The sequence below is a fragment of the Plecotus auritus genome, assembly GCF_963455305.1.
Source record: "Plecotus auritus genome assembly, chromosome: 7".
NCBI classification, from domain to species: domain Eukaryota; kingdom Metazoa; phylum Chordata; class Mammalia; order Chiroptera; family Vespertilionidae; genus Plecotus; species Plecotus auritus.
In genome coordinates this window covers 125,439,942-125,456,682 of record NC_137774.1, presented here as the reverse complement: position 1 = coordinate 125,456,682, position 16,741 = coordinate 125,439,942, and the positions used below count along the sequence as shown (strand labels likewise).

Sequence of the window (16,741 nt, the reverse complement as noted above, 5' to 3'; positions counted from 1 at the left end):
GATTTGCTGTGTGTTTGTTTTTGTTTTGTTTTTTAGATATAAAAATAGCAAAGTTGAATATGTTGTTGGATACAGAGGGGATGGACCTCAAAAGGGAGGTCGTAGTCATCAGAATACATATTATAATTGAGACTATGAAAAAGAATGAGATTGTCTAGAGTGAAATTAAGAACTTGGGCCGAAGCCTGAGCTTGGAGGAACACCAAAATTTAATGGCTGGTAGAGGAAACTGATTCAGTAAATACAGGAGATAGAAAGAGAGAAAAAGGAGTTCGAGGAGTAACAAGAGAGTGGAGTTACAGAAGAGTATTCAGAGGTGAAGAGCATTTTAGGAGGTGGGCATCCATGCTAAAGAACGCTAGACAATGCTGCTGAGAGGTCTATAAAGATTGGAAAAAACAAATTAATTTTTGGCATGTTGATCATTGCTGACTTCAGTGAGAGCTTTTTAAAAGATTTGTAGAGGTAGGATTCAACAGATTAGAATGGGTTAAACATTGGAATGGGAGTTTAAGAAATGGAGACAGTTAGCATAGAGAAGTCTAGAGAATTTTGCTAAAAAGAATGAAGAGAGAAAAAGGGAATCGCCAGAGAGTTTAAGAACAATGGGGTTAATAACTAAGAGAAGAAATTCCACTCATACACCCCTTTATTTTTTCAGGCCCTGTTTGTTTTTTAATAGACTTTTTTAAAGAGCAGTTTTAGATTCACAGCAAAAATGAGCAGCAAATACAGATTTCCCATATATTCTCTGCTCCACGTACACACATAGCCGCATTGCCAACATCTCCCACCTTTGTTATAGTTGATGAACCTACATTCACACATCATTATCACACAAAGTTCATAATTTACCATTGGGTTCTCTCTTGGTGTTTTACATTTTATGGGTTTGGATAAATATAAATATATGACATGCATTCACCATTATACTATCAAACAGAATAGTTTCAATGCCCTAAAAATCCTCTGTACTCTGCCTATTCATCCTTTCCTCCTCTTAAACCCTGGCAACTACTGTTCTTTTCACTGACTCCATAGTTTTACCTTTTCCAGAATATCATATAGTTGGAATTATATAGTATATAGCCTTTCATATTGGCTTTTTTCATTTAATAATAGGCAATTAAGTTTCCTCCATGACTTCTTATGGCTGATAGCTCATTTATTTATAGTGTTGAATAATCTTTCATTGTCTAGTTCAGGGGTAGGGAAGCTTTTTTCTGCCAGGGTCCAGTTGTATATTTATAACATCATTCGTAGGCCATACAAAATTATCAAATTAAAAATCAGCCTGCTATATTTGGTCAAAAATGTAATTAAGTCAACCCTAATACCTTGGCAGGGCCAGACCAAATGATTTTGCCAGCTGTTTACAGCTCGTGGGCCGGATGTTCCCTATCCCTGGTCTGGTTGTACTATAGTGTTTTTATCTATTTATCTACTGAAGGGTATCCTGGTTGTTCCAAGTGTGGGCAATTATGAATAAAGCTCCTATAGACATTCATTTTTGTGTGGACATAAGTTTTCAACTCCTTTGAGTAAATACCAAGGAGCATGATTGCTGGATTCCATGGTTAAAGTATGTTTAGTTTTGTAAGAAAACACTGAACTGTCTTTCAAAGTGGCTGTACCATTTTACATTCCCAACAACAATGAATGGGAGTTGCTGCTGCTCTGCATCCTTGCCAGCATTTAGTGTTTTCAGTGGTCTAGATTTTTACTATTACCTTGTTTTAATTTTCCTTGATAACATATGATATGGAACATCTTTTTTATATGCTTTCTTTTTGTTTGTATATCTTGCTCAGCAAGATGTCTGTTAAGGTCTTTGGCCCATTTTTTAATTGGGTTTTTGTATTCTTATTGTTGAGTCTTAAGAGTTTTCGGTATATTTTGGATAACAATATGTAGGAAAACACACTCCTGTGTTTTTCTCCTTTACTCTCATACTAATACCAATCACACTATTTCTGACACCAAATGTGTGGAGTTTTTTTTCCACACCAAGCATATCTCTGCAACATCAACTGGGTGTCTTATAATTCAATTCAATTCTGACAGAAACTGGAGTTAGCACAGACCCCACAGGTTAAAGGCTCAGTCCCACAAGTCTGCTTCCCATTTCAGATGCCAATCATAAGTAGTAGGTTCCCAGGTTCCCCAAACTTCTCTCTGACTTGGATATAAATCAGATGTCCCCATGACTACTCCTTGAATTTGATTTACCAGAATAGCATATATTTGGCCAAAGATGGAAAAATAATTCATGTTAATATTTTGGGGTTAAAACGGTCTTTTAACAGATTTTGGTAATTTGACACTTCTCCCCCATTTATACATATATGGATTAGGCATTATATAAAGTGAGAATAATAAGTAGCAAAAGATTCTGAGTAGACTTGAGCATACAGTTTACTTTCTTGGTTAAGAAATTAGTAATTTTAATAAGTTCATTTACCTGACCCTGTTCTATAGCATGCATTTAGCAGACTTATGTGTTATGAAATTTAAATAATTTGATAAAAGAACCTTAAAGAAAAAGACTTAATGGTGTGAATAAATTACATTTTTGGCTAATGTTATCTGGCATCAATATTATAATATGCTAGAGGCCCAGTGCACGAAATTCGTGCAGGGGTAGGGTCCCTAGGCCTGGCCGGTGATCAGGGCCCATCGGAGCCTTCTGGCTGCTGGTCAGGGCCTTCCTTCGTTCTTCACTGCCTTCTGGTGGCCAGTGCATGTAATAGTGAGCGATAGAACCCGGTCTCCTGGTTGAACTCCCGAGGGGACACTTTGCATATTAGCCTTTTAGATATATAGATACTGAGATCTTGTTCATTTATGATACTATATATTTATGTGCTACAGTTCAAATTAAACAGACTTTGCCCACAAGGGGAACCAAGAAAGTTACCCATTATTAAATCTAACCATTACTTTTGTTCAAGCAACACCTCACTAATATATACGTTTGGGAATTCTGAGTTTGGTGATTCCCCAAGGGGCAATTTGGAATAACCCAGTAAATTATAATTCATTAGTTATGGATCATCCACCACAATCTAAAAACTTCTTCTATAGGTTAAATGTTAATCTTTAACAAAATTACATCTTTCTAAGCTATATTTTCTTGTTGCCAAGTAATTTCTAGGTATTTATATGATTTGCGGAAAGAAATTTAATACTTTTTTATCACAATGACAATTTTGTAGTATATTATGATGCTTTGGTAACTGATGGGCAGGAGCTATGTGTGAAATAATTCTCTAGTCCCTGCAGTTTCAGAACAGCCTAAAATGCAATATTTTTATATGGCTTAAAACAATATCCCAAAGGCATTAACACATTTTATTTATATTGCTTTAAATTTTCAAAATTCCTATGATACATATGTTCACATTAACCATTTTAATCTTCATTCCAAATATAGTGCTTTATTGCACTGAATATAACCTCTTTCTCATCTCTTTAACCATTGGCAAATGCATATTTATTCTGCACTTGTTTTTTATTTTCCAAACTTGGTAAAATTGCCCTAGTTAAAGTAAAGTACACTGATCAGTAAATAGGAAGCCAGTGCAGATGATATATTTGTGAGAGCTTTTCACTGGTCCTATAGTGACTCTTTTGGAGGTAATATTTTAGCACTTTGACCTGAATGGCATTAATTGCCAATACAGATTCTCAGTACTAGTAAAAAGATAATCTAGTTGCAGTCTTAGAAAATATCGTACTAGGTGATTATCGTTTACTTATCATCATGGAAAATTGGTGAGGTGTGCTGATTTTTTTTTGTTTATTCTTTAAGAAAATCAATTCAGTCCGCAAATTATGTGATTGCCCGGTATGGCATACCACTATGCTAGGCAGCATGTTAGAAGGCAAAGAAATATAATAACCCATTGCTATTATTTACTAGTGAAAATGTGTTAACAGTGGTTTTACTTCAACAGGTCCCAAATCCAAAAAGGTGAACGATACTGGCAAAGACACTTCACTCACTAATACTGCAGATGTATTGAAAACAATTGAGGTAAAGTTTCCTTCTTGTTATAAGAGTGAACTGAAAAAATTGTCATACCGCCTTTGCCTTCTTCAGCCTTTTCACCTCTTCGGACATTTTAATAACATGTGGAATTGACAGATTCGAGTCTAGCACACCAGGTAACCCGAGAGGTTTGACATCGTTGGGTGGGAGATAAGGGACACCATTCTCTCCTTCTCTGCTACCCACCTGTCAACTTGCCTCACCTTCTGTCACCTGCCTTCTTTTCCACTCTGTTCCTATTTTTCCCTTGCATTTGAATTATGCATGGGAAAGAAATGAGTTACATACCTAAAACATATTTCTTTTAAAAACTTTTCAGTTTTTCTCCTATTGTTGTATGTGTACTTTTTTAATACTTTTCTTCTGTCTCATGTTAATTATAGAAGATTATATTGAGGGAAAACCATAACTTATGGAAGTTATTTTTATATTTCAAAACCAAAAAGATATAAAATTCAAAAGTTTAATTAACTGAAAATTTCCCCACCTATTCTGTTCCTCTACTGTAGACAACCAATGTTACAAGTTTCTTATATATCCTTCCAGAAATATTTTTTGCATAGCAAACACAATTTTTTTTCTTTAATTATAAAAGGTAACATATAAACTCTTGTATTTTCATTTTACCACTTAAAATATCTTCAAGATAGTTCCAGGTCAGTCTGTATAGACTAGGCTCTTTTTTTTTTTTTGGCTGCACTATAAGACCGAACCATAATTTTTTTTAATCAATATGCTACTAATGGACATTATGTTCCATGTAGTGTTTCACTATTAGAAACAATGCTGAATTCATGTCAAGTATGTCATTTCACACATGTAGGGTCGATTTCTAGACGTGGATTTGTTGGGATGGTTGTTATATGTATTGTATAATATGGATTAATATTAACAGATCACTGTCCATGAAGGGCATGCCAATTTATTGTATCATGCAGGTAATACCTTGCATTGATGGTGATGATAAGGATGATGATAATGATAGCCACCAGCACTTATTAAAAACTTATTATTTACCAGGCTCTTTGATGATTTATATTCATTATGTCCTTAAGACTTCATTACAATAGGCGATATTATTGTTCCTTACAGATGAGATGGGTATTATTACCCCTTCCTTAGTTTAAAACTTTTACTTGCCTGGGCAAGCTGACCAGCTACATGGTAACAGAAACTCGTATTTTTGATATTTTATTTTGACTAGTGCTTGAGCTGGAGAAAACATGGCTGAAAATAAAACCAAGAGGAATAGTGTTGGAGCAATAGCGTTAACTGTCAGGTTTAACTGTAGTAAACTGATGGATGGGGTTACAGACCTACCCAACTTGTATTGATTGAACATAGATTCTGACTGTTCGTAAAGCTTCCTGGAAATGAGTTGCTAAGCTGGCATGTGCTATGAGGAAGATTGATTTGGACCTCTGAATGCAGTTTCTCATCAGAACAAATTGTTTTCTTAGTCCCTACATTGGAACACCTTTTCTAGTACAAACATTGTTAAAACTGGAGTTTCAAATCTAGAAACTCCAATGAGCAGTTTTAAAAGAGCAAAATTAGCTTCCAGATGACTCTGTTACTGTTCATTTCTTCAACAAAACCAGTTGCAAGTTGTATTTTAATAAAACTGCTGTGGATGGAGAGGGAGTGACATACACTCTGATTTCATCATTAATGTGTGAATCACCAGACGCCAGTAAACTAACCTTTGAGCTTCCTATTTGGCATGACACACAGAGAGAACTATACTAGTAACAGGGTGGTCATTTAATATCTAAACTAGAACTGTTTCCTGTCTATAAATTAAACGTTTTCAAATTATATTATTCACATTATTCTTAACACAAATATGTAAAATAGTAGGCTAAATAGTTAAATCTCATAGAAAAGAAAATGGAAACTATTACATAGATGAACCAAAACTAGTAGCTTACTGCAAAAGAAAATGAAGTAATGAGACAATGTATGTAGCACTTAGATCATTTTTTAAATTCCATAAATCTGCTATTGGTTAACTCAGTTATTTTATGGGTTTCATTTAGGTCTGTGTCATAGAAATAAAGTTAAAGCTATTTATTTAAAGGTATTTGAGCCCAGCCTGTGTTGCTCAGTGGTTGAGTGTTGTTGACCCATGAACCAGGAGATCACGGTTCGATTCCTGGTCTGGTCACATGCCAGGTTTGCGGGTTCAATCCCCAGTAGGGGGTGTGCAGAAGGTAGCCAATCAATGATTCTCATCATTGATGTTTCAATTTATTTCTCCCTCTCCCTTCCTCTCTCTGAAATCAATGGAAACATTTTTTTTTTAAAATTAAGGGTTTTGAGGTGGCAATAATGGATATAAAGTATGGAATGAATTTTATATTTCTGTATAACTAGTTTAAATAATTTCCTTGCTAATTATGAAATAATAGCTAATAGCATGATTTTTCAAATGCAGTACATACCTTGCACATAGTTAAATACAATTCCCTTTTACCTACATAAATTTATGGTTTCATTAAAACAGAAAATAAAAAAATCCATATATTAATTAATATTAACGTAGCATCATTATGTATGTGTGTGTATATATATTTTGTCCATTGAGGCATTGTATTTGCATGTATGTATTATATCCCTAGAAAAATAATTCCAGGACTTTCCCTCCTGTCTGTTTTTGTCTTGCTTCTTCATGGCCCGTGATGCCCACTGAGGTTGTTAGTACAATGAAAGCAAACTGATAGGATGGAAGCAGATTATTCTGCCATTTTTCTAGATCTTTTGAGTTGCACATCAAATCTAGGGCTGATTACTCCACACTTGTTCAACCTGCCTGTGAGTTTTACAACCTATTTTCCAGCTCTGTGGTCATCAATAATTTCAAATTTGCCAATGTGACCATGCTTCATTATCACAGTTAGAAACCAGATGACTTTGGAGCATGGCCTAATAAGAACCTGGAGTTTGCCTTCTTTTTGGCATTGTTCATAATCCTGAGAGCATCAGCCAGGACATTCATGTACACCATTATGGTGGTATGGAAAGATGGCAGAAAGAGATTTTTACGTGTGTGTGTGTGTGTGTGTGTGTGTGTGTGTATTTATAGACACTCCAAAATATCTATAATTAAGATTTTGTTTACTTACATTTTTCCAAAGGATTGCCACTTATAAAACTTGCACACATTCTATTGTAGTAATAAGTTACATAAGGCAAGATGGATCAGTATGAAGATAAGAGGTCTTTTTTGTTCTGTCTGAGTGGGGTCAAGTGACAGGAAAGTAGAGTTTGAATTTTGATGAGAAACTGAGTTTATCTGATGTAGTTTTTTGTTGCCTTTGATTTCCTTAAATTCAAATTTGAATGTAATAAAGAAATTTCTAAAAATAAATATTTACGAACCAATAATGGAATAACTAAGTTATAGTCGCTCCAAATGTAAAATGTGTTTTTATCTCTATATCTACTCTACTAAGCAAATATAATAGGATGGAGTGTTTGCAAATTTATGAATTAGTGTTATGATTACTGTTTAAGAATATTCACATCTTAACTAAAGTGATCTTATGCCTTAATTATGAATATTAATATGTGAAATTATTGCTGCGCCCACCTCCTACAAAGTTTGTGAAATCCTATCTCTTGTACAAATTAAGTGTAGAACATTTTAGTGATCAAATAATGATAGTAATGAAAACAGCTTATTTTTTGTCAAATAGAAGAATATTATTGTATTCATAATAGAATATGGGGATTTGTTAAAGTTATGAGATGATAGTTTAGTGATTTTAACAGAGTGGATAAGTAGAATCATCAGGCAATCAAAGTTTTCTAACTCTATATCTCTCTTTTGCCTGCTCTCGCAGAGTTGTTAATAAGTGCTAATGTTGACCTAAGTTGAGTTAATCTTTCTTTTTTCTAATTAAGAAGCAAAATTCCTGAAAATGGGAAGTAAATAATGAAGAAAAGAAATAAAAAGACATAGATAATCTACAAATAGGATAACTCACCCCAAAATGACTTGATATTGTTTTAAATAATTTTACTTATAAACTAAAACATAGACATTTGGAAATAGTACTATTACACTCTCTTTTCTCCTTCTGTGTTAGAAGGAAACAAAAGAACATTCTGAAAGTTCTCCATAAACTGAGTCAATTCAATATTTTTGTCTGAGGTATGATAAAAATTACAAAAATAAAGCACTGTGTATAGAGCTGATCCCCCAGCATCACCTGGGACCCAATTATGAAGTAATGAAATAAAAGAAAACTCTAGTGTCATAATAAGACAGCGAGTTCCTCCTTTCTTGGATTAACTCACAATTTCCTGTATGATGCCCAGGTGTTGGTAAGGGAGGATTAGAATAAGGTGAAAGGTAACTGTGTTCTCTTGAGGCTGAGCAGGGATGTCAAAGTCTAGTGGTTTACAAAAAAATTTAATGAAGTTCATTTGTAACAGGAATTGGAAAAGAGAGGTGATGGTGAAAAATCCGATGAGGAAAATGAAGAGAAAGAAGGAAGCAAGGAGAAAAGTAAGGAAGATGATGATGAGGAGGAAGATGATGCTGCAGAACAAGAGGAATATGATGAAGAAGAGCAAGAAGAGGTAATGGTCTATTTTGTAAGGATAACAAAGTAATTAAGATTAAGAATTATCCAATAAGGAATCAGATATATGGAATAGGTTAAAATTAATACCAAGTTGATGGGAACCAGGGACATATTTTTATCACTGGCATCAATTCCTTTCTATCAAGAGAATTTTTATAGCATTGCTATAATGATGCCAAATTGAATATAGGAGTTAAAAATAAAATGATAGGCAACTTTATAAGTGGAAGTCCACCAGTTAAGGAAATTGATGATTGATTTAATTAAAATTTATTGACATAAAATTTTAAATCAGCAGTTAAGGGCTTAGTCGTGTAGGTCTGAGGGGGAAATCCCTATACCACAAAGTGCATGTAGACACTAGGGAAACATTTATAATCCAACCTCAGGTACCTGACTGAGTTAGGAGTCAGTGTTTTGGATTTTAGATTTCCAACTTTGAGAAACGGTATGTTTCAAAATAAGCTGGAATCATTCCAGATATTTTTGAGCAGGGTAACTTTGTTGGTCATGCCGCGTTGGGACTTGTAGAGACCTCATGCAGTAACCCTAGGCTGAGAGTTTCTTCTCCTTTCCAATGACCTTTGTCTTCACTCCATTTCAGCTTCTCACACCACACTGAGACTTCACCTGAAACTCTTCCAACTATGAAATCTTTATTATTTGCTTTAATTATTTTGCATTAAATTTCATATTCTTTTGAAATTTATGTTTGTGTAAAAGGAGAGATATGGATCTATTTTTACTTGTTTCCAAATATCTAGCCAGCTGGTAACCTCAGTTATGAAATAATTTGCTTTCTTCATTGATTTGAAATTCTCCTTTATCAACTGTTAGATTCCCACATCTACTTAGAGATATTCCTGGACTCTATTCCATTGTTCTATTTTGGAACCATCACTGTTCTAATGACTAAAATCTTCTAATATTTTTAGGATATGTTACCCTTTTTCAGGATTTTTCTGAGTATTGTTTGTTCTTCCAGATAAATTTTAACTCTAAACATTTTTAAATTAAATATATCACATTTGTCTCCAGTTTTCTTTCCAGATTATTCACTTTATTTCTGAACTGACATGATTAAAACTACCAAACCCTCTGATCCTCTATCTCTACTGTATTGGTTCCCTGTCTTTATTTCCTTCCCTAAGGAGCCCTTGCTCCCCCTTCAACTTCTTTGTTGCTATTGTTCTTATCTTGGTCTCCCAGCACATACTTAAGACCAAAGCAAACTTGATCAGTTGCATTGTCTCCCTCTTTTTCCTTCCAAATCTGCCTGTTGAGCTTTTCTGAAGAATCATAAAAACTGATGCCCCTAAAAAAAAAACAAAAAACACTAGTCCCATTTGGCTGGCTAACACATTTTCTGTTTCTCTTGTCAAGTCAGTTCTCCATTGCAAGTATTTTAGATCATCTTTCTTCTTAATCCCTCTTCTTGACTACCTTTTCTTTCACTTTTAGCAGATATAGCATCCACTTTCATACAGAAAATAAAATCATCAAGAGAAAACTCTCTTTTATTTCATTTCCTCTGCCTTCAAACTAGCTATCTTCCCTCCTCCTTCTCTTTTTTTTTCAATGGAAAAAAAGAAATGTACTTCATCCTATTGAAGGCTAATTGTCCTGCCCTTTATTGAGACCTTACGCCTATGTCATTTCCCTTTCCATATTTTCAACCTCTCAGCCATGCCATGCCTCCTCCATACATTGGCTTCAGGCTTCAGCCAGTTTCCAAATATTGTTGGATTACTTGGCACTAGAGAAGCCAAGCCAACTTCCTGGAAGTGATAAGGGTCTTAGCCAGATACAGAAACTTACAGTATTTAGAAAAGACAAAGTAATGACAAGTTACCTTTCTTGCATTATTTATATAAATTTATATATAAAACTCCACCATGGAGATACTAAATAAGATGATATCCAGGAGACGTTCTTTTGGGAATAGCCCCTATTTCTTACTGTCATATTCCTACTGTAGAGAGTAGAGATGTGGATATTAATTTTTTATTCTGGCTGATTCCAATCATGTGCAAAAATCTAGTGACTTAAAATAACAGCCCAGCTTTAACAATGATCAATGTATTACTGATCTTTCAGTCATTCACCCACCCAGTCCGTTCCTGTCCCCCCACTTCAAAACCCCTCTGCCTTGGATTATTATAAAGCAAATCCTAGGCATTGTATCATTTGATCCATAAATATCTCAGTATGTACTCAAAAATAAGAACTCTTTAACAGTGTTACAGTATCAGTATTATTCCTAACACATGAAATAAAATTCCTTTATATAAAGCCATTGTTCATATTTTTTAGATTGTCTCAAAAAATTGTTCCAATCAAAATCCAAATACAGTCCATACATTGCAGTTGGTTAGTAATTTCCTTAAATTTCTTTTAATCTTTACATTTTAAAAGTGTTGTATAATATAGCCATGCATCACTTTTATGTTCAGACATAAATTATTATTTTTTTATTGTTCACAGTATTACAGATGTCTCCCATTTTCTCTCTTTTTGCCTCCCTCCACCCAACCCCACCCCAGGCCTTCCCCATGCTATTGTCTGTTTCCATAGATTATGCATATATGCATATATGTTTTTTGGTTAATTTCTTCCTCTCCCCTCACACACTCCCAACCCCATGGAGATCTGTTATTCTGTTCCATGCATCCATACCTCTGGAGCTATTTTGTTCCTTAGATTATTTTGTTCATTAGATTCCACATATAAGTGAGACTATGTGATATTTGTCTTTTTCTAACTAGCTCAGCATAATCGTCTCCAGGTCCATCCATGCAGACTCAAAAGATAAGAGCTCCTTCTTTTTTACAGCTGCATAGTATTCCATTGTGTAAATCTAATACAGGTTTTTTTTATCCACTCATTTACTGATGGGCACTTGGCTGTTTCCAAATCTTAGCTGTTGTAAATAATGCTTCTATGAACATAGGTGCATATATTTTTCTGATTGGTGTTTCAGGATTTTTAGGATATATTCCCAGAAGTGGGATTATTGGGGTCAAATGGCAGGTCTATTTTTAATTTTATGAGGAACTGCCATACTGTATTCCACAGTGGCTGTACCAGTCTGCATTCCCAACAGCAGTGTTCTAGAGTTTTCTCTACATCCTCACCAGCACTTGTTTGTTGAAATTTTTGAATTTTGTTAGAAAGCATAGAGTTATCTTAAGTCGCTTACATGGTTAATAATCTTAGCCATAAGAATTGGAATATCGCCCTAACTGGTTTGGCTCAGTGGATAGAGCGTCGGCCTGTGGACTGAAAGGGTCCGGGTTCGATTCCAGTCAAGGGCGTGTACCTTGGTTGCGGGCACATCCCCAGTAGGGGGTGTGCAAGAGGCAGCTGATTGATGTTACTCATCGATGTTTCTAACTCTCTGTCCCTCTCCCTTCCTCTCTGTAAAAATCAATAAAATATATTAAAAAAAAAAAAAGAATTGGAATATTCCCGGGGCTAATCCCTCTTGACCTAATGGAAATTGAGTTGCCCTAGATGGAATGTACTATAGCATCCTCTAGTTTTGATTTGGTTTCTTGAGGCCTTTTTTTTTATAGGAAGCAAAACTCTCTCTGCTTTTGCTCAGTTGTGAATTGTGACTGAAAACCTTAGTTCTAGTGTAGTCTAAGGTTAATGTAAAAATGGGCTGTTTCTTAAGTGTCTGTACATTTATTTTAAATAAGTGCTCGGTGTTTTAGCTAACCATATATCATCCCACTGAGGTGTAATGAATTAAATGTGCCATCCTACTAAAGTGTAATAGGCATCCCTTCATGTTCTCTTAGCTAGTTGATGCCTGAGAATATAGGAGGTGGTGGTCTTGAAGAAAGCAGCACAGGTAGATGCAAGTGAAAGCTAATGTGTTTTCTAAGCAGATGGCATAGCAGAGATTCCTTTTAAGCCTGATGTATTTTATTACCTAAACTAGAGGCCTGGTGCATGAAATTCATGCACTCGGGCGGGGGGGTCCCTCAGCCCAGCCTGTGCCCTCTTGCAGTCTGGGAGCCATTGGGGGATGTCTGACTGCCGGCTTGGGCCCTCTCCCCTGGGGGAGACATCATTAGCGCTGCTGTGGAGGCGAGAGAGGCTCCTGCACCGCTGCTGTGCTTGCCAGCTGTGAGCCCAGCTCAGGGCTTCTGGCTGAGTGGCACTCCCCCTGTGGGAGTGCACTGACCACCAGGGGGCAGCTCCTGCATTGAGCATATACCCCCTGGTGGTCAGTGTGCATCATAGCAACTGGTTGTTCCACCGTATGGTCGATTTGCATATTAGCTTTTTATTATATAGGATTTGGTATTTGTAAACTTAAAGGGATATCCTACATATGTTTCTTAATAATAATGTTACTACTCATTCATTTTAATATTTACTGAGGAATCTATCATTTCTCTTAGGAAAATGACTACATTAATTCATATTTTGACAATGGAGATGATTTTATCGTAGACAGTGATGACAACATGGATGAAGCAACCTATTAGCTATGAAGTTTCCCCCAAAATATTTCTATGATACAGCTTCTGAACATTTGAACAGATTTACTTCCTTATTTCTGATAAGGAATGAGTAAGTATTTTTGTTTCTGTTTTGTTGACAATATTTGTTACCAAAATATTCAGAACCATTTTGAGTTTACACACTAGTTACTTTACCAATTAGTCTCTGACACTGACATTCCTTCTCAGCACCTCTATATGCCTCTTAAGTATTCAAGTGAAAATTTTATTTTTGGTATTATTTGGATTAGAATGTGCCTAAAGAGTTTTTGCATCTTTTAATCTATATATTCATACTTGAACAAATTATTCTTATTTAACTGCTTGCTGATCTTTTATAAAACTATTACTTGTCATCATAATGGATTTCTGTAACCTGAAAGTTGATTTAATACTGCACATGGAGCACTTTAAAAACAAAGAAACTTGAAAATAATTTTACTTTTTACTTTTACATGGTATGTTCTATGTTACTATATGATGACTACATAAACCTACCTGAGTTCTTAAAATTGCATATGAGATTAGAAGTTTGTGATAAAAAAGTATACACAGAGAAAAATATCAGTCAGAGCTATATAAATTTTTTTAAAGATATATTTTACTGATTTTTTACAGAGAGGAAGGGAGAGGGATAGAGAGAAACATCGATGAGACACATCGATCAGCTGCCTCCTGCACACTCCTCACTGGGGATGTGCCCGCAACCAAGGTACATGCCCTTGACCAGAATCAAACCTGGGACCCTTCAGTCCGCAGGCCGGCGCTCTATCCACTGAGCCAAACCGGTTAGGGCGAGCTATATGAATTTTATAGCTTACATCTCAGCCAGTGCAAAGACTTGGGAGGAATATTAAAAATACTTGAATTTGGTAACTTCATACCACACATTATTTGAAGTAATCATCATCTCACTGTAATAAGTTTGATATTTCAAATAATTTGGCTTATGAAAAATTAGACATTTAAATTTGTACTTTACAGAAGTGTGGGGTAAATTCTAGTCACATAAATCTCACTGCAGAATGCATGTGTGCAACTTGCGAGGCATGATGGCCTCTTATATTTCAAAGGACTTTATAGCCATCCAATTGGTTTATATAAAATGCAAAATAAAACTCAGGTCACTTTGAAACTAAGATTAATCTTTTTTGTCTTAATTAAAAACTAGCTCCTCTGACATTTTATATTGGGAATGGGGGGAATACCTAAAAACCTTAGCCTTTAAAGACTCATAAATGCCAAAGATTTTGAAGGAAAGTCATATATTTCAAAAATTATTTATTAGTATTACCTACCAAAATAAATGATTATTTTTCCCTTTTGGGAAGGTATCACCCATTACCCTCCAACCTGAGAATCAGAGTCCTAGACTCTATTTCTACCCTTACTATTAAACTCAACCTTGAAATTGAGTTTGGTTTTCTATAAAAACTGTTTAAAGACCAACCAAAACTTACCATATGCACCCATTCTCTTAATAATCTAGAAATAATCTCTTCTTTACTTAAATGTGTCTGGCCCTCTAAAAAATTATAGCTTGTAAAGTGATTGAAAACACTGTTTTGAGAAACAAACATGTTTTCCTCACAAAATATATTGTAATCTGACTTTCCCATCTTGTATTCTGGTGGGGAAAATTTATATTGTCTTGTGCCATTTTGTAAAATGGCTTTCTCAGGAAAAAGATCACTTTTGATTGTAATACTTCCTCAGATAATTCAAGATGGGTGAGGACCGTTATTAGTTCAGTGCTTATGTTGTTCATATGTGAAGTATTCCTTTAAAGAAACTTACAAAAAATTTTAAATGGAAAACATGAAGTCTTACTTTAAAGCAGCAATTGATTGTACTTAGAGTAGAAACCTCACTTAAAGTTTTAGTTGTAATGGGCCATCATTTAGGATTAATACTTAACATAGGTGTTTTATTCTCTCACTTCCTTAGTATCTTAACCTAATATCATTTAACTTATATTATAAAGCTTATCTCTGTGCTTCTGTTTGCTTGCTTTGTTGTAAATCTAGAGATAACTGCTTAAATAGGGCAGATACAACAAAGATACAGGTATTTTTCTCCCCAGCTTTCATCTGCCTTCAACATTTCAGTCCTGCAGGTGGTACGACAGCCCTTGGGCAGGGGTTTTCTTTGGGAAGTCCCAGCATCTCCCCCGAGTGCATTGTCTGTCTCCTTTGGAAAAGCCGTGAACAGGCAGAATGTTTGCAAGTTCCTTTGCCAGCATGAATCTTGTTTGTATAGCTTAAAATGTCAGAGACTGTGAAGTTATTCCATAGGAAGGTAAGCTTTAATGCAGAGATAGCATCTTATACATAAAAGAGTACTTGTTGGTGAAGTGTCTTTAAAATTGCTAACAAGCAATATTGTTTTGTTGCTTTAGTGCTTATTTTTCTGTATTTGTTTACATATTAAATTCATACAAAATTGTGTCCTGTTTTATTTTGAATCTACTTAAATATATTTGGTAGAGAAAGTTATTAATACAGATTTTATCTGGTAAAATAACTGCATAGTAAGCAGGGATGTCAGTATCAAATATTCTTGCACAAATCAACAGGGAACTCAAGGTAATTACAGTCATGATAACAAACTAAGAGATTTGGCAGCCAGTGTAATATTAGTGTGATCATTGGCATCATGGACTGACGAACACTGCGTACAAGAGAATGCTAACAAATCAGAGGATATTAACCTTCCTTCCCCACTACCTCAAATGTACAGTGTCAGTGGCTTGCCCTTAATATGGGTAGAAGTTCTGGAGTTAGTAAAAACTTTCTTTTTTATTTAAAAAAAAGATGTAATTAGTTTTAAGAGCAAGATGATAGTAAAAATGCTAAAAGGATTACATGAATTCCTCCATTAAATAAAAACTCAAAAGAACTTCAATTCTTTTACTAATGTAGATTTTTTTAAAAAATATATATTTTATTGATTTCTTACAGAGAGGAAAGGGAGAGGTTAGAAACATCGATGAGAGAGAAACATCAATCAGCTGCCTTCTGCACACCTCCCACTGGGGATGTGCCCGCAACCCAGGCACATGCCCTTAACCAGAATCGAACCCGGGACCCTTCAGTCCGCAGGCCAACACTCTATCCACTGAGCCAAACCGGTCAGGGCTAATGTAGATAATTTTTTAAAAATTAAGTAGAAAGGTTTCATAATAAAATTTGCACATAAGTAGAGCACATTATAATATGACTTATCTACAACTTGCTAAGTTCTGAACCGTGCTTTATGAGGTCTTCCCTGAGATCCAAGATCCCTCAAAGAACATTCATCTGAAATTTGTTTTCATTTTATTTCATTTACATCCTATAAGTAATCCAGCGGATTTTGTTTCAGTATAACAAAGGAGAAATTTGAATTAGTAAACATTTGGCAGCTCAATCTTAGTGTTTTTTTTGTTGTTGTTGTTTTTAATTGATTTCAGAGAAAGGGAGAGGGAGAAACATGAATGAATCACCAATTGCCTGCCTCCTGTACAACCCCTACTAGGGATTAAGGCTGCAACCCAGGCATGTGCCCTGACCTCCTAGTTCCGTGGTCGGCAAACTGTGGCTCGC

The 16,741-nt window shown here is 35.2% G+C and overlaps 1 protein-coding gene and 1 pseudogene across 3 annotated transcripts in view; one reads left to right on the top strand and one right to left on the bottom strand.

Annotated features, from left to right (window-relative positions):
- POLR3G (RNA polymerase III subunit G) overlaps positions 1–15,603 on the top strand; it is a 41,310-nt gene extending 25,707 nt beyond the window's left edge. Inside the window, exons 6-9 of one of the 2 annotated variants that reach the window (XR_013961301.1) lie at positions 3,957–4,036; positions 8,492–8,638; positions 13,056–13,227; positions 15,266–15,595. Coding sequence is in view for 1 of the 2 variants with exons in the window: in XM_080681933.1 (XP_080538059.1) it covers positions 3,957–4,036; positions 8,492–8,638; positions 13,056–13,142 (314 nt within the window). In the remaining variant the exon portion in view is untranslated. Of the gene's footprint in view, positions 1–3,956; positions 4,037–8,491; positions 8,639–13,055 lie in introns of both variants that reach the window. The other variant, XM_080681933.1, reaches the window with a different exon arrangement.
- Positions 6,669–7,082, bottom strand: LOC308255067 (small ribosomal subunit protein uS8-like; annotated as a pseudogene). The gene has a single exon. The product of its transcript is annotated as a small ribosomal subunit protein uS8-like (transcript).
- Positions 15,604–16,741: the final 1,138 nt, after the last annotated feature.